The sequence below is a fragment of the Hippichthys cyanospilos genome, chromosome 13 (assembly GCF_059441005.1).
Source record: "Hippichthys cyanospilos isolate Australia breed blue-spotted pipefish chromosome 13, RoL_Hcya_1.0, whole genome shotgun sequence".
Taxonomy (NCBI): domain Eukaryota; kingdom Metazoa; phylum Chordata; class Actinopteri; order Syngnathiformes; family Syngnathidae; genus Hippichthys; species Hippichthys cyanospilos.
Window position 1 is genome coordinate 6,849,309 of NC_142381.1, and position 24,219 is coordinate 6,873,527.

General features: G+C 39.7%; 1 protein-coding gene across 3 annotated transcripts; it reads left to right on the forward strand.

The window, feature by feature from the left end:
* Window positions 1-579: 579 nt before the first annotated feature.
* Window positions 580-19,330, forward strand: LOC148413650 (putative carboxypeptidase X1). 3 transcript variants are annotated; one of them, XM_088431149.1, is made up of 16 exons: window positions 580-833; window positions 1,429-1,566; window positions 2,845-2,954; window positions 3,020-3,159; window positions 4,054-4,138; window positions 4,219-4,378; window positions 4,913-4,998; window positions 5,400-5,523; window positions 7,195-7,391; window positions 7,674-7,853; window positions 7,921-8,118; window positions 9,224-9,320; window positions 9,394-9,533; window positions 9,781-9,883; window positions 10,223-10,529; window positions 19,194-19,330. In XM_088431149.1, exons 1-15 carry the CDS (start codon window positions 605-607, stop codon window positions 10,483-10,485), a joined length of 2,250 nt encoding a protein of 749 aa, XP_088287275.1. In that variant the 5' UTR covers window positions 580-604; the 3' UTR covers window positions 10,486-10,529; window positions 19,194-19,330. The 3 variants fall into 3 exon arrangements, with proteins under 3 accessions (XP_088287275.1, XP_088287274.1, XP_088287276.1); XM_088431148.1 differs by lacking the exon at window positions 19,194-19,330 and having other exon boundaries at window positions 10,223-10,815; XM_088431150.1 differs by lacking the exons at window positions 1,429-1,566; window positions 19,194-19,330 and having other exon boundaries at window positions 10,223-10,814.
* Window positions 19,331-24,219: the final 4,889 nt, after the last annotated feature.

Sequence of the window (24,219 nt, forward strand, 5' to 3'; positions counted from 1 at the left end):
GAATTTAAATTGTTTGAGAAAAGCAGAAGAATCAGGTAAAGAATCAGTTAAATGATGCTTACTCTGAGAGATTTAGAGAGAAAAAAAATTAGAGATAAAAAAAGTAGTTCCCAAAATACCTGTATCTTTAATATTCCAATTCAATTCACTGCGATTGTCTTCACAGGAAAGTGTAATTGTGAAAAACGTGAAAATCACGTGAACCATGTCAACAAACATTGCCTAATGAACTAAATTAGTTTATTGTGAAAGGAAAAGCAGTGGAACCTTATTTTTACTTCACTTATTGTTGGAAGGTGCAGTGGCACTGATGGAAGGTGCAGTGCAACTGATTGTGTGATTGTTGAAGGCTTTAGAATCGAATTATTTTCCGCTAAATTTCTTTCCATAACAAGCCTTGATGACATCATGGCCCCAGCAAGGTTTTCAAGAGTGAAAAATAAACGCAAAGATTAAATCTAATTTTCTTTCCAAGGTTAGCGTAACTCTTTTTTCAGGTTTAGAAATGTGCTTTTATTTCTTTCACTGACCGGAAATAAACGCCTGTTTTCGCTAACTTGATTTTGAGTGAAACGCGCAGGGACAACCGAAAAAAATATCCACCATGCCTGCTCTGAGTGTGCACTTGACTTTGCGTTTGTTCCTTTTTTGTTTTTTCCTGGTGCTCATCTCCTGCAGGGCATCCCCCGCTGGTTACACCAGTACTGCACGTCCCGAAGGAGCCGCCACGGAGGCGAGATCTTTACCAGCATCACCCGCCAACAGCAGCCGGGCTCCAAAATCCACCGGTCGAAAAATTCCGATTAAGGAGCCAGAAAGTCCTCTAAACTTAGGTAAAACCGGGCTTCCAGTTACTTGTCTTTTTATGTGTTATCATTTGATCATTCTGCTGTCATTGCAACAAATTTAGTTTTGCATGTGTTATATAGAGTCTGGTCTCATCAAGAATGAAATCTGCCTTTTTCTGATGTGTCTCAGCTAGTTTTTTAAATTCTTCTAGATTGTGACATCACAGTGGGGCTCATTCACATAATCATCTCGAAGTGTAACTGGATTTTCTGGACAGGATAGCACCAAATAAGTGTGCTGCCAGGGAATTTTTAGTACTGCAAGCAACATAGTGAACATTTGATTTTGTATAGTTTTGGGAAAACAAAATCTACAGTCAAGAATGCTTGCTCCACTGGATATTTTGTTCAAAATGACTACCCTTCAGTTTGATTCCAGTGAAGGTTATAGCAGGTTCAACCGCTGCTTCTAAGTTACTGAATTGATTTCCAAACACCATTTATTTTGGATCAGATATTTGTAAACTAACCTTGATGGTCGGTGACGATTTCACCAGGCTGAAAAATATGCTGTAACGATATGTCTACAATTTTAGACCCCTGAAGAATTTTGACAAAACATGCCACATCCTCTTCATAGAGAGGAAGCCCATCAAGAGCGTGAAGATAGGAAAGAAGTCCAAAAGCGTTCTCAAGAAAGTAAAAGTTGCCTCCAAGAGGCAAAATGTTGTTAAGAAATCCAAGGCCAGCCCAGCGGTTGCCAAGGAGACGGCGACGCGTATGTATAGCGTGTATGCGCAGTGTCGTTGATGTTTGAGGCATAACAAGCATGCAGGACAACTGCTCTAACGTTCAGCCTACTCACCAGTCAAGCACATTGACAAAAGTATTGGGACACCAATGGCCATCTGTATGTGAATTCTGGAAATACTTTCTTCCTGTTTCTTTTCATTTCAGCCCCAATGAGAGAATCACATCGAAATATTAGCTTTTGTAGGCTTAACTATTATGAGACCCACACAAGTCTCAAGAAGCTGGAAGCAGGAGAAAAAAAGGAATTTTGTATTTGAACTTAAGCACATACTGTAAGTTAGGGTTCTTTCCAAAAAGGTATTTCTGTTATTTACACAAAATTGAAAATACAGGCCCAGAAGCTACGTTTTTTTTTCTAATTTTGAAGAAATGACTATCATGTGTTGTCGCAAAAAACAAAACAAAGCAAAGCAAAAAAAAAAAAAACAGACGCAATGCAAACAAACATGAGAATCATCCATATTAGGTCAAAACAGCCATTTTAGGGTCAATTAAGCCATTCAAGCAAATTCTAAAATCCAACCTCTAAAAGCAGATTTTCTCAATAACAAGATTGTTGTAGGCATATTTATTTATCTTTAGTAGACCCACAAAAGTCTCTTGAAACCGTTCCGAAAAATACACAAGGAGTCTTTGAAAAATGCAAGTGTTTGGCCAGTTTAGCCATTCAAACAAATTCTGAACTCTCGAACCCAGTTTCACTAAGCAACATGAAACTAATAATGAATATTTACTGTATGATGACAGAGGAAGTCAGCCATTCAAATTGTCCATTCACCTGATTCATAAAATCCCCCCCAAGCCATTTTAAATTACATAAAGTCTGCCACTTTTGTTTAATTTAGTCATTTTAAGGCCAAATTTCACCATTCAGACTATGCGTTAATGGTGATAGCAATAACAGCTGTCAGAGATGGCCCAATACTTTTACCCATATGTTGAACTCCGTGACGCTCTCTTCATGCTTCGCTGATAACACACAAAGACTCCTGCAGGATTCCTCTCTGGAAATAATCAAATCTATTGTGCTGGAGTATGAATGGACTCTTTGCTGTCCATGTAGTTCTGCATATCTGTGTATCAGTAGTAATTGGAGTCTCAGCGCCAAGTCCTGCAGGATTACAAGATCATGGGAAGTAAGATGTACATTTTTAAATCCCCGCTGCAACGCACACTCACACACACCGGAAAAAGCTCGATACTTTTCTTCCGTGCCAATCAAATGGCGCGGGCATTGTCTCAGAATGTCCTCCACTGGGCCTGGAGTCCCTCAGGGTAAAGGACACCCAGCTGAGGGCGTCCTCCTACAAGCGACGGGGTCTGGGCCCCCACCGCGGGCGACTCAACATCCAGGTGAGCGGCAAAACGCCATCACGACAACGCAGCGGTCACGTCTTGTGTTTTGTTTCGTCGGGCAGTCAGGCATCGAGGACGGCGACATTTATGACGGAGCCTGGTGCGCATATGAGCGCGACGACAAGCAATGGCTCGAGGTGGACGCGCTCAGACTGACGCGCTTCACTGGCGTCATCCTGCAGGGGCGCAATTCCATCTGGAGGTCAGGACTGAACAAGAATAGCTAGCGCCAAGTCATGTATGTTGTCACTGGTCAAACGGTACTTACTGCACACCGGTCAATGTTTTGTTCATGAGAAAAGTCCTTATTTACAAGGTAATACAGTCACGAAACCACAAGATGTTTGTTTTGCTTTTTGCATATGAAAGTAAGTTTTACAAGACAACTTTATTCTTTCAAGAAAACCATTATCCTGTCAGAGCAAAGTTGAGAAACGTAAAGTCATTTAGTGAAAATTCAGTTGTAAGAAAAAGCTAAATGGTGAGTAATGAAGTCTAAAGTATTTTGACATTGAAGCTACAGTTTATTTAGGCATTTATCGTACATGATGAAGTTATGTTTTTTGCAAGAAAAACACTCATTCTGGCAAAAAGTATAAGAAATGGGTCCTTATTATAAGCAAGAGTTATTTCATGAATGATCCTCATCTTTCTAGATAAAACATTTTTTCCAACAAGAAAATTCCAATACTTGTCACCACTGCATTACAAAATTACAGTTGCATTTATTTTAAGAAAAAAAATGATGTAATATTATTAGAAGTCATAAAATTTCCAAAAGAAAATTTTGACTAGTCTTGTTTTTGTTTAGAACAAACTCATACTCTTACAATAGCCTTTTTATTTATATTTTTGAATACACTTTTTAAGTCCCAATTTTAAGAAAATCTGATTTTTAAAAGTCAAAATTAATTGTTTTACTAGATCAAAGTTGCTGTTTTTTTTTTCAACATTTAGCAGAATTAAAATTTCCAATTCAAAGAATATTTGAGAATTAACGTTTTTTTATAGACCAAGTACTGAAAACTGTAAAAGAAAACTTGCAGTTTTAAGGGCCATTCGACCATTTTTCTGACAATCCTTGTTTGTTGTGCAGTTGGGACGTGGTTTACACTTACAAGGTGCAATTTAGTAACGACTCGCAGGTGTGGACACCATGCATGAACGGGACTCAAGAGGCCGTAAGCATCTCTCGCTTCCGCCTTGCCGTGTCTCGTTCCTCCACCGACACTTCTGCCCATACGCGCGCGTGCATGTGCAGGTTTTCCAAGGCAACCGTGACGCCGAGACGCCGGTGCTGGCCCTCTTCGACACGTCCGCGGTGGCGCGCTACATACGAATCAACCCTCAGACGTGGTACCAGAACGGGACGCGGGGAAACATCTGTCTGAGAGCTGAGGTGCTGGGATGCACGCTGCCAGGTGCCAGGAAATATTGCAAGGCAACTTCAAACATATTCGCACATAAAGTAGGCTGAAGTTTGTTAGCCTAAACCTTGTAGCAGCCTCACGATTTGCAATCTTTTCTGCTACCCTTTCTGCTCGAAAGCTACTGTAATGTTCCCGTGTGAACAAGGATGGACTTGGACGTTGGTTCAGTCTGCTCGTTTCTTTTATTGAAAATAATGCCGTAACAGTAACGACTTCAGGTAACACAAGCTGCTATTCTCGTTCATAGGACGCACCTATACTTTTGGCTTTTGTTTTGAGAAAAAAAGTGTGTCTTATGTTTGGGGAATTACGGTATGTATTTTATGAAATAATAGGTTAATTAATTTTGTAATATGAGGATTAATTGCTATTATTTTTAACAAATTTTATATATTTTACATGTGCTTTTAAAGGGTTCATATAATTTTTTTCATCTCACCTCTGGCCCATCAGCTTGCATTTTAAAAATGCAAAGGTGACCCACGTGCTATCAACGTTTGCGCTTCACCTCTGCCCGTGTTGCAGATCCCAATGTAGCGTATCCATGGCAGACGGAAGTCACCAGGGACAAACTGGACTTCAGGCACCACAACTACAAAGAGATGAGGAAGGTGAGTCAGGAGAAGTGCGGCGACATGACACGCTCCTGTTGCCGTCCCACCACAAAACAAATAAAGTCAGATGTTTCAGTGCTGTGGCGCACGAGCGGCGGTCACAGCGCAAACATTCGCACTCTGCTGGCCTGGCTCCTGAGATCAGACCCAATACAAACAAGATGATTTCAACTCAGATTTAATACTGTAATCAAGCACTTTCAAAGGGATTATTATACATTTAGAAAAATATTATTAATAGACACACACGGAGTGGATATGAAAAGTCTGTTCAATTGGCAAATGTTTGTAAAATAAACAAGACCAAAATCAGTCATTTAAAAATGTTTTTCACCATTAATGTGACCTACTTTATAACATCCACAGCTCAAGTCAGTGTTTTGTTTTTGTCTTTTAAGTTGATGAAGGCAGTGAATGAGGCTTGCCCCGACATCACCCGGGTTTACAGCATCGGCAAGAGCTACAACGGGCTGCAGCTGCTCGTTATGGAGATCTCCGACAACCCGGGAACACATGAACTGGGTGAGCGTCAACGTGACCACTGGTATGATTGAACGTGTGGGACCAAATTCTGTGTGGAAAAATTGGGTAGCACCAGCATTATTAGTGCAAAAGTATAGTCCTGAATTTCAAGTGGAAGGTACGCATATGGAATCTTTCCGACTTGAATCTTTCTCAGAAAAGAGTTGTCATAGACATCAAAGACACCTGGGTGTGTGTGTCCGATGTCAAGGGGTCAGAGGTATTTGTCACCCCAGGGAAAATGCTTTTTTTTTGGGGGTCATCCTGTTATATTTATAAAGTGTTTGCACAATTTGCACAGCAGGTGGCAGTAGTGCTGTCAATGTCAGATTGACGATAGGAAGTTAAGTCAACAATGTTAAGCAAATTATTCAGATGATTTATATTTGTTTTGTTCTCCCAATAATTCTATATACGAATTATACTATTTATAGTCGTAGAGCAATTTCTTTTCCTCTTCCTGGAGGGACGTTTTTGGCTTAAAGTCTGTGTTTTCGAAGTGTATTATGACAAGATTGAAGGTGCTCTTGGATGCATTTGATGATCCGTGATGAGGGACAGGAGCCACTTTGTGTTGCGCTAATGCACTCTGAAAGTTTGCCTGTGTGGCTTCTCTGCCGCAATTCCAAACAGGTTGCCTCTGTGTGAAACTTTGTCCGGTTTACCTTCCACTTGTGCAAATGTTGTCTTTGGCCTCCTCTGCTCCGTCCACATACCATCCCATTTCCCGCCTGAACACCGAAAGGCATCATGGGAGTGTGCGTACATTGAAAAAAAAAAAGTGTTTTTTTTTTTTCACTCCATAACCAAGCGCAACAAAACTTCAACACATGGGATAGCTCGAAAAAGCTTGGAGATTATTCTGGAATGTTACTCCTCTAGGGAAATTTGACACTACCATGTGAAAAAGGCATACTTGACTATTTGACAAACATACACTAACACACATGTTTGCTGATGACACTAGGCCCCTTTCACGCAAAGAGCCCATAAAAATGGCAGCAGCACAGCTCCAAAATGGAAGTCATTTTACACAGTTAGAGTGCTACCTGCTAAAACTAACCCATTCAAACAATATTATTACTAAGCTTTACTATTAGTATTAGCACTGTTAAAACCATTCAAGGTTAAATTATAGTTTAGATGTTGACACAAAAAATAGTAAACTCATATATTTTGAAAGAAATGTTTAATATAATGAGAGTAAATTATTTATTTTTCAGGATAAAAAGATTATAACATGATCAGGAAAGTACTTTTCTTTTAAATTTGTGAATAATATGCATATTTTTACGAGGCGAAATAGTCTAGATATCTAGTAGTCCAGATGTTAAAATGTTATCTCAAGAGATCAAAGCTGATTTTTGCAACACAGATGTAAATTTTCCAAGAATAATGACACTTTTGTTTTCAGTAAAACTACGTTGAAATATTACGCTAAACAGTCAAAATTGTCACAATTATAAGAATAAGAATACATTCTCAAGTCTAACTTTAAAATCTGAATTTTGATAATAAAGCCAAAATCCTGAGACAAGTGCCAACCAGTTTTTTCTTCACTGGCCCTAAACCTTTTTCAGTAACTATGACATTAAAGTCTTGAGGTTAAAAAAAGGTCATGGTAAGTCGCCATCTTGAAGTGGGATTTCTCCAATGCGTTGTGTGTGGCAGGAGAACCAGAGTTCCGCTATGTGGCGGGGATGCACGGGAACGAGGCCCTGGGCCGCGAGCTCCTACTCAACCTCATGCAGTTCATGTGTCGCGAGTACAAGCGCGGAAACCAGAGAGTGGTCCAATTGGTCCAGGATACTCGCATCCACCTGCTGCCTTCCATGAACCCTGACGGGTATGAGATGGCCTTCAAAAAGGTTTGCTCCTTCTGGCCTGTTAAGGTGTCATTTAATGAAAAAAACGTTTTTTTTTTTAACATATGAAGTCAAGCTTTACAAAAATCTGGGCATCGTGTCATTAAAGTTGTGCTTTTCCTGAGGAAATGTAAAGGAAATGTGTGTTGTCTGGAGGGAAAGCATTTGATTTGTGTCTTTAAATATAAATAATAGTCTTAGTCCGCTAAAATCTCGCAACAATGAAACTGTATTTTTTCCAGAAAACTGTGAAATAAAACATTTAAAATACAACGTTCCCCGCAGGGCTCGGAATTATCCGGTTGGACCCTGGGCCGGTACAGCTACGAGGGCATCGACATGAACCACAACTTTGCCGACCTCAATTCTGTCATGTGGACCGCCTTGGAGCTGGAGACGAATCGCTCCAAACTCATCAACCATTACTTCCCCATCCCCGAGCAGTACACCTCAGAGGATGCCTTCGTACGTACTTCGTCTCCTTCCCCTTCGCCGTCATCTTGACCTCTCTTAATAACCGTCCGCCCGGCAGGTCGCGTCCGAGACCAGGGCCGTCATCAGCTGGATGCAAAAGATCCCGTTTGTGCTCGGCGCCAACCTTCACGGCGGCGAGCTTGTGGTCACGTATCCGTATGACATGACGCGAGACTGGGCGCCGCGAGAGCGTACGCCCACACCGGACGACAGCTTCTTCCGATGGCTGGCCGCCGCCTATGCCAGCACCAATCAGGTGACCCTTCGTGACTTTTCAAGCAAATTTCCTTCTGCTATGTTCAACTGACTTCAGCTGAATTTTTCTAGGCGCGAAGAGCCTAAAAATGTCTTTATTATCCGTCCTTATTCGTGCATAAGTTATTGTGACTTTTTAAAGTGGGTTTACGAACCAATTGGAACTGACTTTGAAGACATGATTTTCAAGTGCCAAACTGATTCCTGAATTTGTATCACTGTTTTGTGCATCTCATTATTATAGGTACAGTAAGTCTCTCAAATTTAATGTTGGGGCGTAAAGTTTGTGTAAATAATACAAATGGCAGAAAAATGTATGCTAAAGAACAAAACAATGACTTCCTGTGTCTTTTTGGGCATGAGTTCCTGAGATTGTTTTTTATTTGCGGGTCTGCTCATGATAGAGAGGCCTACCACATGTTGTGGCATTTGTGGTTTCAAATTAGCATGAATGGCCAAAATGATACTAAAATGACAGCACGCAGCCAAAATGGTTGTTTTTGGACTTTTAGAAACTTTTTTTTTTTTTTCCTTTGGAGTAGATGGGTTTTAAAGTTAACCATATTTGCAAATTTCTGAAAATCATTACTTAATTAATTATACAATATAGTAACTATAGTTGTACAGTATCCATACTACTACTTGGCACACCTGAGTTCATGCTCCAAATTTTTTTTTGTTATTTGTACAGCATAATGATTAAACTGCTATTTAAGCCTAAATTCGTTTTGGCCTCTTCTGATGAATGCCAAAATGCTCATTTATGCCTCCATTGAATCAAGTGGCTGAAACACTTTATTCATCAAACAGTGTAATCATACTCCTTTATTTCCTTTTTTTATTTGCAAAGGCAAGCTTTTTAGGCTGCTAATTAGTATGGCTTAAACAATTGAGCCTTCTATTGTAGCCAAAAGGGAACTTCGCCAACTTTCCCACACTTGACTAGTCAGCTCCCAAAACGGTATACAAAATGGAATCAAACTCTGCTTTTTGCTACTTGGGTTCCCTTCTGTAAGCCCTTTTGGGAGCTGAATAGGTGGGTCTAAACAAATTGTGCCTTGGTTGTCCCATTTGTGATTTGCTCACTTCCTCTTTACTCGTTGCAGGTGATGTCCAACCCCGACCGGCGGCCGTGCCACAACAAGGACTTTATTCGCTACAACAATATTATTAATGGTGCTGACTGGCACAACGTTCCCGGAAGTAAGAGCAAGAACTCAATTTTTAGCAATACAACGCACGTGTTATTATTTCATATCTGTGCACTTTTGTGAAGGCATGAATGACTTCAGCTACCTGCACACCAACTGCTTTGAGGTGACGGTGGAGCTGTCCTGCGATAAATTTCCTCATGCCAGCGAGCTTCCCATCGAGTGCGAGAACAACCGAGAGTCTCTGCTGGTCTACATGGAGCAGGTTCACAAGCACAGCCTCATCCACAAAGTCAATAAAAGGAGTCCACAAATCTCAAGACAAATTTATGCGATAACCAATACTGGTGATCAATGAGACTGCTCAGCTCAGCAATGATGTGCCACACAATAGAAATGAACATAATGACGAGGAATAATCAAATGTGGAAAATGTCCTTGTCTTCTCACAGGTTTAATGCATGATGAGACCACCTTGCCTAGCGCTTAAGTAAATGGTTAACATGTTCCAGGTACACCGGGGAATCAAAGGCGTGGTCCGTGACAAAGACACAGATGCGGGAATTGCCGATGCCGTCATTCAAGTAGAAGACATCGACCATCACATCCGATCAGGTGCTGTCAATCAAATGTCAATTTAATCCTTCGTTCAACAAAAACCTGTCACCGACGGACGGTCGGCATATTCAAATCTGTCTCGGATCAATTGGCCTTCAAAAGTTTATCTTGGGTTGTTAGCACTACTGGTGTTCTTTCTATTTATTTATTTTTTAATTCAATGCTCTGTTATCTTTAAGTGTAATGTTTTCTCCACGTTTGGCTATTTAAATTCAGTTGGAATATTGTCAAATTGTATTGGAGCAATTATTGTCAAATGTTCACCTTCCATGAAGTGGATTCGCGCCAGAGGAAATGAATAGGTGGATGGCATCTAATTGCGTTGTTTCCGCACAGCCGCCGACGGGGACTACTGGCGCCTGCTGAACCCAGGCGAGTACCGCGTCACGGCCAGCGCCGCCGGCTATCTGTCATCCTCACGCACCTGCCAGGTCATGTACGACTACTTCCCCACCATCTGCGACTTCCGCCTGGCCAAGGAGCCCCGGCCGCGGCGCAAGGAAACGAAGCCGGACAAATTCGGCCGGCTCAGCAAGGAAACGCGTCTCCGTCGACAGCGCAAGCTGCGACTGGCCGCCAGACGTGGAAGAACCATGTGAGGAGGACCACCTCGTTACCTCTGGCCGAAGAACTGTCAGTGGAAGTAAATCTTTATGATATCATTTCATTGTCTTTTACTGTTAGACTCATAGAATATGAACTGAATTTAAAAGAAAGGAAATTATATTTACATGCATCCGTTAATTTGGGGGATGTTTTTTTTGTACTATTTTTATGGTTTAGTTTAGTCACAACAACTAAAAAAATAATTTTTTTAAATTCATGTTTTTTTTACAGCTGAATATATATTTTAAATTAATATGCTTATTTTATTTCATACTTATGGATAAAAAGGCTGGTGTTTACTTTTCCATTCTATTCACTGCTTCAGAGAGAAAAATTATACATTTTTTGGAATTTATTATTTTAGTTCAAAAAACAATTTTATATTTAGAATGTTATGAGTTAGAATCACAAAATAAGGCACCTAGAGTTAGTGTCCATTTTTGTGAATGTTCCGTTAAAATATTATTAAACAACATAATTTAAACAAATAATATGCTGTCGGTTACTTGAGAGGAGGACTGCTTTTGCACGTATTAAATAAGTGAGAACAAGAGAAAGCCTCATTAACACATCACTACATCGTAAGAAATTAGAATGTATCATACAAGTACGATGTGTGGACTCAGACATCCTTCCACAGTTGTCGTTGGTCAATGCATGCAGCAGGGGGCGCTGCATGCACATATCTTCCCGCTGGTCTTTGAAGGTCTTTCAAGGTTACCATGTTTTGATGCTCGAATGTGGGTAATCTTGACGTCATCCCGCAGTTTGGGGGAAAGGGAACACCGGCGGGATGGCGTCAGGTATCATTTCACCATCTCGCAGCAGGACAAAGCATCGAATGATGGTGGTGGGATAAAAGTGAGCGCTTGAAACAAAGGAAAAGGCCCCAGGTTGTTTGTAATCGGGTGTGGGCAAAGTTTAGAGCTCAAAGACCACATTAGAGTTGCAAAACAGACTCATTCTTCTAATTATTTTCACTGGAGGTTCCGTTAATTATATTTAATCAACTATTTAAATCGAATAAACGTGATTTTAATATGTAGCAAATATCAGTTTATTGGATTCAATATGATATTCAACAGACAAGTGATGTGCTGAGGAGAGGGTGGTTTTCCATAAAATACTGTAATATTATTGAACAAAAACAAGGGGAAAAAAGTTAGAAAAAATAAGAATAACGTTGACCTGTGCAATTATTTGTTCGTCAGGGCTCACCCGTCAACCCCAAGTGTGCAGTTGGTGCAGTCTTGCCATCAGTTACACCTTTGTCATTTATTTCTGTATTTTTTTTTTTTTTTTTTACAAACTTTGAGCATGTTTCCCACTGAAAGGTCACTGAACTCCCCTGCAGGCCAGTCCCACAAACTTCTCAAGGTGATATACTTAAGAAGACAGAAAATCTGTTTTGTTATTATTATTTTTTTTTTTTTTTGCAGCAACATTTTTATTCCACTTTGGCTGTTTCCACACTTTTCTTCAAACATGATTTCATTCAAGCCAAACATGGAATAAAATCACAGGGTCTATTATGAGTAGACCTGAAAAAAAAAAAAAAAAACATTCAAGAACACACGATGTGAAATGCACAGTCTGCCATTTTAGGTCCATTTTGACCAATCACACAAAAAAGGTTCAATGGCAATATCTAAACTGAAGGGCAGAGGACTGGTTAGGACATCCACCTCACATCTGAAGGTCGTAGGTTCCATTCCGGCCTCTGGCCTCCGTTGTAAAGTTTGCATTTTCTCCCTGTGCCTGCACGGGTGTTCTCCGGGTACTCCTGTTTCCTCCCACATTCCCCAAAACATGCATGGTAGGTATAGTGTATTGGACACACCAAATTGTCCTTAGGAGTGTGTGTAAATGTGAATGGTGGTTCGACTCTGTCTGCCATGCGATTGGCTGGCAAGCCCATTACCATTGTATGGACAAGCAGTTCAGAAAATGAGTGGATTGATGGATATCTATGCTGAATAGACTCACAAAAAAAGTCAGATGGTGCCATCCCTCAAAAGACAAAGGAAGCCCACCATTTTGATTTGACATGGATAGTCGTTGTGATGGACTCAGTAGAGCTCCTCCACTTTCTGCATTCTGCATGCAACCAGGTGAGTTGTCTCAGGCAGTAAGGATGCCTCCTGAACGCCTCCAGGAGGCGTTCTGGGCACGTTCTACCGAGTGTAGGCCTTGGCAACAAGCCAAGATGTTCCTGGAAAGGAATCCCTACCGGATAAGCCGGACCAAGTGTTTGGGGAAAGAGAAGCATGGGATTTCTCCACACCCTTGCACAAGTTTAAATGAAAGAAAATGGATAGATGTATGATTACAATGAAATAATGAGTGTCAGGACTAGGTGTTGATGGGGGTGGGGGGGTATATTTACTATCCTCTCGACAGCCTGCTTAAATGAGGCAAATACACAGGTAGGTTCTGCGTACAAAGACTTCCCATGAGCTTTTGCTTTCATGCATGCCAACTAGAAAGCAAAAGGGGGACCTGTGGGAGGAGTGAACAAAGTGCTGATTTGAGTGCTTGGAACACGGCGAGCCTTTCACTTTCACTTCTCCATCCACTCGGGCATGCGGTGCAAACGCAAGCGGCAGGTGCTTTGAAAACCACTAGCGGGGAGGCTTGTGGGGAGATAAGCGTTGAGTACTATACACCCACACACAGATCACAACAACACATTTAGAAATAATCCCCAAAGTAAAAAAAAAAAAAAAAAAAAAGTTGATAACAGGCAGACATGCACATAATGTGGACATGTCATGCAATTAAAAGGTTACATGCAAGGTTTCTTCATTGTCATCTGAACATCAAGGAGCAAAATTTCACGGAATTGCTCTAATTGAGATAATTTCATGACAGTTTGCTTAACTGCCACCTTGCGCTGCAGAAATAAACATAAATCAGAATTATCCACATTCCAGAGAAAATGCAGCGTATACTCTGTAACAGTAGAACATATGTACATTTTGTAGACATGCAATACTATTACTTCAATTGCAATCATTCTGTGACTTTGCACAATAAAAAGAATGACAATAAATAATCCACGTCCTAAACCAACATGCTCAATGACAGATGGACACATGCCTGCATTGTGTTGACATGTCCTACAATTAGTGCAGTGCAGTATTTTGTGGTAGCTACCACCTTGCACCACAGAAATGAACATAATGAGCAGAGGTGACCCACAAAGTCAAAAATAATATACTGTATATCTGTCACATACACAATTACTGCAAAATGCGATTGTTCCTCAGCAGTTATCAATAATAGGAAACAATATGACTCAACCTAATCTACGATGACAAGAACAAAATCTGGAGCTCGCCAATTACACTTAATAACATGACATGTAAGAGCACAAGCTATCATGAAGAGACCACAAATAAGTCTTAACAAAGCATGCCTGAAACACAAGGAAGTTGGCCATTTAGGTTTGAAGCAGCCATGTGGGTGTCCATTCAAAGTCTTTTTTTTTTTTTGTTTGGACTTGCCTTCCTAAGAGAGCGTGGCAGCCTGCCGTGAGGCTGTTAAGCAGAACACAGGAAGAAAAGCACAAAAGCCATTTGGAGCTAATTAACTCTGTTTGATTGTCGGCAGGGATGTGTGACGTGATACTTTTTGTTTGGTGTCCATCAGGTTTTAAGCATGGACCCGTGGGGGACTAAATGATCGCCCGAGTAGCACTCATTGGCATGCAAAAGCACGATAATAAGTAAATCCGTCTTCTGTCAACGGCCTCTGTGGGATATTCCATCTCAGGGGAAGCAAAGAGGGAAATTCAGCTACAATTGACCTTTTTTGGGATTACTTTAGGATCCTGTGCCACTACACCGAAAACTTGCCAAGAGTCAACGTCATCCAACTCGCTAATATACGATTTTTAAATCTGATCTCAAGGATGGGCCAAATATTTCAGGAACTTTGTGTATTTTGGGATGCTTTAGTATGTCGCTATGCTCCGCCCACACACAATCGTAAAAAAGATAACTTAACCTTACTTAAACGCTTTACTGGGCACGAAAGACTAGACTATAGGCCGCTGTGCCCAGTAAAGGTTTAAAGTTTTACCCACCAGCGTCAGATGTCTTCAGGACATTGGATTTTAAGGCCAAAACCGCTCTGTTCGTTTTAGACTTGTTCTCGTCCAGAAATAGTTGTTGATAATAGGGTTGTGTTTCAAACCATCCAATGTGCTCCAGATTTAGTCCAAAAATAGTCGTTCATAATTGGATTCATGTTTAACCCGTCTAATATGTTCCAAATTTAGTCCAAAGATAATCACTTAAAATTTGCCAATGTTATTCAATGTGGTCCAAATTTAGTCCAAAAATATTCCTTTGAAACTGGGGTTTATTTAGCCCATTGAATGTAGTTAAAACTTTGCTAAAAAAAAAATAAAAAAAAAAGATTAAATGTGTGTGTTTAGCCGCACATGCAATCCAGTTTTGACTAAAAATGATTGAAAATTAATCTGTGTTTAGCTCATCCAATGAGGTCCAAATTTTAAAAAATTGGACAACTGGAACAGTAATGTGAGGCAAACACGGTCAACAACTTGATTCAAATTATGTGCATTTTCAACAAGATTCAGACATTTTTTAGATTGACACAAGTGACAGCTTTTCTGTTCATTTTCAACCAAACGTTGCTGCAGTTTTTTCTAGCATTAAGCCAAAACTTCTAGGATGTCAGCCTTTCAAAGAACCCTGGATATGTACCCTAAAGTCCATACTACTCATAAAAGACATGTTGACCAAAGTCCATGCTGCTAAGTAAAGGGGAGCTTTGACAGGGGATGCTGTTGTGTACCTTACATCGAAAGGATGTCTCTGTATGACTTCGTTTTTTCAAAAGAAGTCTCGACCTGACCTTTTTCACCTGTGAAGCCCTTAGGTTAAGGGTTAGGGTGAGGGTGAGGGTTAGGGCTAGGGTTAGGGTTAAGGTTAGGGTTATTCAGTGATTCAGGGCTATACAAATAAAATTTGATTGATTGATGAAATGTTTGTGATTGACCAAAATTAGCAGAACATGGCTGCCGCTGTTCGTGTACAGTACAAACCAAAATGGCTGACATCTAGTGTCTCACCAGGGATAGCTTATTGAGACTTTTCCTCCCATCTCCCATGTCTAATCTTAGACATACCGACCAAGTTCCATGCTGTTTTCTGAATTTCTGATTGTTCACCTACATGACTGTAGACTCAGTCAGTGGAAAGTCGGATGATAATGTCTTTCCATGGTGTCACATCCCAGCGGGCCATAATGACCTGTCGTCATCATCACAGATAAAGCATGCCTACGTCCTTCTCTCATCACCGAGGCGAATCACTCTTGGCTTTTCCAGCAGCGGAATCACACGTTGAAATGTCAGCCACTCACTCCCCCACTCCCCTTCGGACCTTCCCTCTTTGTTCCAGGTAGCTGCAGGTGTTCTCCTTCGCTGGTAAAATTGTCAGTGTACTTCTGAAATCTACTTACTGCTCGTACTGTATTTGTGTAGCTTTAAGGGGAAACTAAAACAAAGGTTTTGCTAGATTTTGTTTAGCATTTAGTATTTTAAAATTATGATTTAAAAACTGCATCTGCTCACTTGTGGCTTCACAAATTTTAGATGTGTCAATCTTATGACTTGCAGCTTTAGTTACTAAATAAACTGAGAGCATGAGTGTATGTTTAACAACAACGAACAATCGGGCTAAATCCTTGCATCTCAAGAATCCCCTACAATTTTTTTAAACACTGCAGCATGTTGATATTAAACCTAATTCTGCTATTGCATACTAAACCATAATAATCACCTCCTAACCTATCTTCAGTTGCCTAAAGCAATGCAACAGCACCATCTCCAAGGATCTGTTCACTGCAGTGATTTGCAAAACTGAAGTATTTTCAAGCACATCGGAACATGTTTGTCAAAAATGTTTCACTTTGCAATGGCAGCTCCACGTATTTGGTGGTTGTAAGCTATTGTTGCCTATCTGATGAACATAAATCTCAATGAATGTGAATGAATGAAAGGTTATATCTCCCATTAGGTGATATCAGAAGCTAAAGTATGTCACATTGGTGTTTATTTATTTCTTCATTTTTCACTTTATAACACATTTGTGAAGTGAGAGCTTACCACTCGTCAAATTTGTAAATTGAATCGTAAGTCAAGGTGTATCAAATAAGTTGCCGGAGTAATTGTATTTGCACATAAAATCAACGAAATGAAAATTATTCCCCTCGTTGTTGCAAGTGTGAGTTGGATTATGCACAGTGACAAATTGATATTTGAAGCTAAAGGTGGTACTTATTAATTCCCTCCTACCCTGCCTCCACCCATTTCATTATCTTTTTATGATTTCTATGAATAATTGAAAATTTAATAATGCCACTGTCACTGAGAACATGATCACATCCCCACCTATCCATTCTAAATAAAAATGTTATAATGAGTGTGGACTTGGCACACTTTCTGTTTTATAGCAGTCTGGTACATTCAGATTTCCGCTATTATTTTTCTTTCTTATGTTTGCATTATGCGTGTTGACAACCTCATAAAAATGCATTTATTGAATGCTTTCATGTTATGCTGCTTAACGTGCATTATGAATAAATGATGCGTACATGTTGTATGTATATGTAAAAAATGCAAATATATGTGTTTGTATTAACTGCCCATGATGACTAATCTTCACACGTCTTTAATTTTGCACTACAGGCTGGACGTTTTAGAAGCAGTATCGAACATATCAAAGAACAAAATGTCTGTCTAATTGGGGAGGGGCATCTTATGTTTTTTTTTTGTCTGAACATTTAACAGTTGTGAAATCTTGGAGTTCTGGACAAGATCAGAAAATAAATATTGAGGTATCTCAAGAAGCTATAACTAAATACAAGGAGTTGGCCATCTTAGTTTGAAGCTCAACTCAACTTTATTTATATCTCACTTGAACAGATGTATAAAATGCTGCACATACAAAAAATAAATAATTCAAGTAATATTATCACAAATAATAAGTATCCCATTTGTCATTTTTATGCACAAAGCATTTTGGGGTCATTTTGACCATTTCCAGGCGTCTTTGCAAGGCAGATTGATCTCGGAATTTGCCCGATTGCTTCCAAATGTGAATCTCGTTTACTCGACAGATGGGTGAAGTGCGATGGTAAACAACATCCATCAGAGCGGTGCTCCACGCCCACTGCTTGATTCGGGATAGCGCTCAAAGACTTTCCCATTTAGAAACACACACACGTACACACACGCGCACGCACACACACATGCCCTTTTCGAGCACTCCAGTGCGCAGCTAAATAATTGATTGAGCGCTTTTTCCTGCGGGAGGCGAAGTAGGCCAACATGTCTGCTGGTGCGTTCAAAGACCTCCTCCTTTCTGTCTGCCGGCACATTCGAAATATTGCTGCTTTTCATCAACTTCAGTTAGGTACTGAAAAAGGCCAACTTTTTGCAGAAAACGTTTGACCGATGTGATGCATTTGCAACCGTGTCTTTTTTTTTTTTTTTTTTTAAACTAGCAAAGGCATGTACTATTAAGTCAAGTGATTGTTGTTGCCATTTGAGGAAACCTTGCTGGAAACAAAAATTAGCTAGTAGCTAGCTCGCTTGTCTAATTATCATTGGCGTCAAACTCCAGTCTTTGAGGGCCGGAATCTTGATTCAACCGATTAGGATCATTTTCAACCTCCTACAGAGCTTGCTGATGAGACAATCATTGAATTGGGTGTGTTGAAGAGAGAAAGATCGAAAACATGCAGGGGGATTGGAGTTTGACATCTTTGAGTTAGATGCTCGCCGTCATGCTATGTGAAAAGTATCGACATGAGACTTGTGGGGAGATAGAAGATGACCTTCGAAATTACCTGCTTCTGAGCTTTCCATATGAGAACAGCCCATGAGTAATTACTTGCCACTAGAATTTAGTAGACCCTCAAATTTGCAGATGTCTGACGTACTGTAGTATCGAAGGCATAACAGAAGAAACCCGAGCTGTGTGTAAGCAAGTGATGCTGTGGTAACAAGTCGTTTTCATCATGGTCATCTACACCACACTTGTGTGAAAGGTAAAAATAGTAGAAGTCCACCCAAGAATTGTCAGCATCCAACATATCAGAGATGGAATGATGCCCATATTTAAACAGTTGGCACTGTGATATAAAGCCCCTCTTTTGGTTTAAAAACATCATTGATATTTTATTGGAAGGATGGCTACAAAGTCAAATATTTTGAAAGCTCCTGGCTTGGATCAAATGTGATCAATGTGTCAGAAGCTTGCTGTTGTAGTAATTACGCCATCAGCAAGTGACAAGATGGCAGCTGTCAGCCATTACTGTGGGACAGGGCACAATGAGAGGTGGGAGGGGCTAGAAGGAGGGGGATCATCTTGAGGTTCTATGACAGACAGCATTCATGCTTCATAGGCTTCCTCACATCTGGACTTGAATCGGCTGAATGGATCCTGCCATTAAATCGGCCTCACATTCGTTCTTTCTGTCTTGCGGTAACTCGGGGGAAATCAAAGAGAACTTTTAGAAAAATGTCTTTTTAAATTGGTTGTACGCCACAAGTTTGTGTTTCTTTATCGCGCCTTTCTGTAGGTGTTCTAAACGCAGCAAAATAAGCAGCAAGTGGCGAGGGCAGAAAAAAAAGTAAACTTTGTCCATTTTAATCTCTCCGCAGGTGGGAACCACGGGATGCATTGCGGAGGCTGTTGCAATGAACGCAACGATGAGTACCGCGCAAGACACGAGCTACTGAAAGAAAACAACAGATTTGGTTGGCTTACTATGTGAAGATTCAATACTGTATTAGAACTTGCGAGGTGTAGTAAACATTTTTGACAGTCAAACTCATTCAAAAATACTCATTCAAACGAATACTTGAAAGAATACATGTTCAAATGTACTACTAAATACATTTGTACGTACTTGTTCTGTCCTTCCTAGATGTTAGGATGGCTTCTGTCCAAGTAGACAGACAGTGCAGAGGGATTGAGTGTAACTCTACTTTAATTCAGTGTGTCAGTACTTAATTATATATCCTACTAAATGTACAGAAATTGCATAGATTAAATCAACCATATAACTAAATTACAAACGATATTCCTCTCAATACAACAAGTTAATTAATGAATGCAGACTAGTATGATTATCAATGCAAAACATTTGCATATGCTAACATTTACCAAAAGGAAACACCTAGCACAAACAAATATGCTAATGAGCTAAACACATACAACACTATATAACATGCTGAAGATTAGCTAGCATGTTATCAACAGTCGCAAGTTGGACCAAAAAAAAAAAAAAGACAAATTTTGGGCAGGATACCACGATTGACAACATTCCAACGAAGAAAACACAACTCACAGACACTCGTGGGGTCACATTTCACAAAGAAAAAGAGCAATGAGTACCACTGACAGCAACTGCCCCAACTGACGCCACACCGACCTTCTTCACCACAAAATGCACTATCAATAGTGGCCAGAGGTGACGCCAAAAACAAAGACTAAGCCGAACAAGGCAAAAATCTGTAACTGTCGAAACATAGGATAAATCAGTTCTAAAACAGTACTCTTAGACTAAATGCTAAAAATGTTATTTTCTGGGTGGTATTTTTTGTGCGTGGGTTTTTATCTGGGTTTTCTGTTGTGGGCTTTTATTGGGTTTGATTTGTCTTTTCACGTTCTGGGTTGTTCATGTGTTTAATTGTTTAATTTTTCTCTTTCCCTTGTGTCTGTCACGTCCGGTGTCCCTAATCTATTGTCCCGTGTTGCAGATTAGGAGGTGGAACCGCTGGCCGCACACCTGCTCCCCATTCTAATCAGGGGACTATTTAGGTGTGGCCAGAGGTATGTGTTGCAGCTTTCTTGTGTCTGTACCAGCTCCTAGTTCCTTTGATTTCCAGAATGTTGCCTTAGTGTTTTAGTCACTACTTTTTCCTCCTTGTCTCCATTTTGCCAGTTGGTCAGCATTTTGTTTTGTTATTACTTTGTGTTTTTCTGTAACGGCCTCCTACTTCAAAATGCACTCCTTTTACCATAAATTGATGCATTTATCTTGTTACTTATTTCCTTACCACATTATAGATCTGTCACTTTGAAAAACCCGCCAGTGTCTGTTCTGGCCGTTGAGCATTATACATCTAACAAAAAGCATTAAAAAACATTAGGAAGCTAAAAATTACAATAGATTGTCAAAACATGTAGAGGTTCGAAACACCGTCATGCATTCATTCCTAAATGCTTGCAAACGGGATTTACTTGATTACAAAGTTGACCATCGACATCGAGAGTTCAAATTTTCTCTCTCTACACCCAGAAAGTACCTGCTAGCAGCTCTAAAAGAATGACACTGTATTTTCCTCTCCATCATAAATCTCTCATATTCTTTATTGTGGGGTGGTTCACAAGGTTTTTTGTCTGGCACGCAGCCTTTTAAAACAAACCTCATAAACTAAGTGTTAGCTGTCTGGAGCAGAAATAGTGCCACAATTCTCTCCGTTTATGTTCTGCCTTAACGAATGGCTGAGCAGCAGAAAGAAAATGTAGTTCCATACCAGCCATGTATCTTTAAGACACGATCTCAATCGTTTACAAACTGTGTTCCTGATAATGGCCCATTTTATATATGGATGTATACTGCGTGAATGACTGACGTACTTTATAATTATCAATATTACATTCAATTTGAGTGCAAAAATATTCAATACCGCTATTCAAGGTAAGTGACATCTTAGACAATAGAGTAACTAAACCCACTGCACACTTAGTCACATGCATGCAACTACTGTATGTGACATGTTAGAAGCAATCGCTCCTCTTGCCATTTAGTCAAGATAACTGCCGCCTTGCACAATTGAACTAAACAGCTCGGCTAATGTTCGGCATAAAGAATGCAACATTCGATTCCTAGGTGATGGTAAATTTGATTGTAATCATGGCGCCATTGAATACTGATGAAGCTTACGAATAGACCCAATCATGGAAGATGCATGGAAAACGTGTGGAAGAAGCATTGGACGGTGATTATATGAGTGGAATGATGGATTATCATCATCACCAAGGGACCAGAAATAAACCACCACAATTAAATGTGCAGTGAGGTGATTGGACTACTGCAACCATGTGACGTGCAATACATATGCATGCTTATTATCCTCATTACTAAGTTATATATAGCATTTAACTATGAATAATGTCTTTCAAGCAATTACAGTCATGTGGGCTTTGTTTGATGGGTTTTAATTTATTGCCTTTTTGCTGGCAAGTGGGGACAGGATGTGAATAAAGCCTGGACTAAAATCTATCTATCTATCTATCTATCTATCTATCTATCTATCTATCTATCTATCTATCTATCTATCTATCTATCTATCTATCTATCTATCTATCTATCTATCTATCTATCTATCTATCTATCTATCTATCTATCTATCTATCTATCACAGCTTTAAAAAAAAAATCAGGGTTACAAGATAATTTTATTGATTTCACTTTAAGGCCATAAATATGGCATAGGTTCTTCCTCTTAACTGCAAAATATACATATGTTTTATGTCACTGACCACATGATAGAAATACTTCTACATTAATTAGAAATAATGTTTTAAACTATATTAAGTTTTATTTTAAGTTTATTTTAGTCGACTAAATTAAATGATAGTATCTATGGTATCTCAATATTTTGTTTCTATTTTTTAATTTTTTTTTTAATTCCGCGATTTCTCGCTGTTCTGTCTTCTTAAAGAGCCAAAATGTTGCTTTTTCTTTTTTTTGGGAGTGTGTGGCGACCTCCCCCAAGGAAACTTTTGAGTATTTATAGCCGAGCAAAACATCCCGTTGACTCCTCTGTGATCCCAATGCAGGAACATCAAGAATTCATACTTCCCCTGCCCCATTGCACTATTCATACACATAAATCATGTAGAGGAATACATTATGCAGTATGAGGGTCTGTTCACTGATGAATGATGATGATGATGACAATTTTACTCAGGAAGATCAAAGAGGCACAAGACGTGACTTTCACACAGAATCCTACAAAGGTGGTACTCAATGCAGATCATCTGGAATGTAATCAAGCACTTCCATTTTCCATTTTTGCTATGTCACAGTTTTGCGCTTCACTCACTGATAATTGTTGAAAATTGCAATTATCATACGGTGTGTGGCTATTCAATGACAGCAAGCTGGTCTGAGGGTTTTTGTGAATTAGAACCCTCGAAACAAGTGTATTGCCCATCGACGGTGCCACATGGTGCAGTAGCGCTCTCATAGTCAAAGTCTGCATGGGAGTTATAAACTTTTAAACAACATTTTCTTTTCTAAATCATAATGATTAATGTTATTTACAAACAAAAAAAATCTGCTGTTTGTTTTTTTCATGTTGAAATGCTTACGATATTGGTGCTAGTGTTAAAAAAGATCAACAATTTGGGGTGCATCTATACAATTTTCCTAGATAATAATTTCAATTATTGTCACCGCAGCAAGTGGTTTTCACTTTTCTGGGGGGCGGGGTTTCAAAATATAACTGATAGGCACTGTTTTAGCCCAACAATGAAACAGCGCAAAATGTGGTCGCATATTCTCCTTCACTACTGTGCAAAATGCTGTTTACAATGATTTAACATTACTGTGTTGTCATGTTAACATCTTGTTTTGAATATGTGTGTTCAAATGAATTTTCGCTTTGACTCGTGAGTGAACGATTCACATTTTTAATAAATGTACCAATAATTTAAAAACCGACGATAAAAACAGCTATGAGAGTTTGTTTGAAAGGTGCAAGAAACTTACCTTTTTTCATATAACAATCCAAGAAAACTGCCATTGAGCCAGTCGGAAAACATGCATGACTATTCAGTGATAAAAAAAAAAAGCTTCCTGTGTTTGTCATTTGGAAGCCACTTTGTAACACGATTTACCACGTCAAAGGCAAACGGATGTCAAGTGCAGCTCGAGTATTGTCGAGTGCGTGTGAAAGGCACAAGGGGGTTACCGTGAGGCTCCCTCAGCTAGGTGCAATAACGGCGTCAATCTAAACCTCCATTTCCTGCTGGCAAACATGAGTGCACTCGGCGAGCTGGAGTACGCAAATGAGAAGCTCGACTACAGAATCTGTTAGAACTCATTGACAATGAAACGAGTCAAAACAAATTGCGCCGATGACTGAAGAATTGTGCAGAAAATCTGCGTCCAATTTGGGCTGATATAGAAACATTTCCTTGTCGGAATTTCAAGTATGGGCTTCGCAGTGTGCCAAAAGTGTATGCTTTAAACCAAAATGGCTGACTTCCCGGTCAATTTCAGTTATTTTGTAATGACTTTTTAGTGTGTTGTGATAAACATAGCCAGTCAATTTTGTTTCAGTTGGTGGGAATGGTGCTTGGGGCTAATTTAAATCTTTCTTTTCCTTCAGATGGAACGGCTGACTTACTGTTTTAGTCTAGAAATGAATCCTTAATACTTTTGTATATCCTGCTGTAATAGACACGTGCAAGCCCTGTAATTTGTTCATTCCCTCTTCCATTTTGGACATTTTTCTGAATCCTGTTATGATAGACATCCCACCATTTCATGTCAAACAGGAAAACTGTTAGGGTCAGATTTTTTTCCTTTCCAAGGAGTACAACTTTTGTTGGTCATTATAGGGACCAAATATTTTCACCACGTTTCCAAAAATACCAAGACATCGCAAAA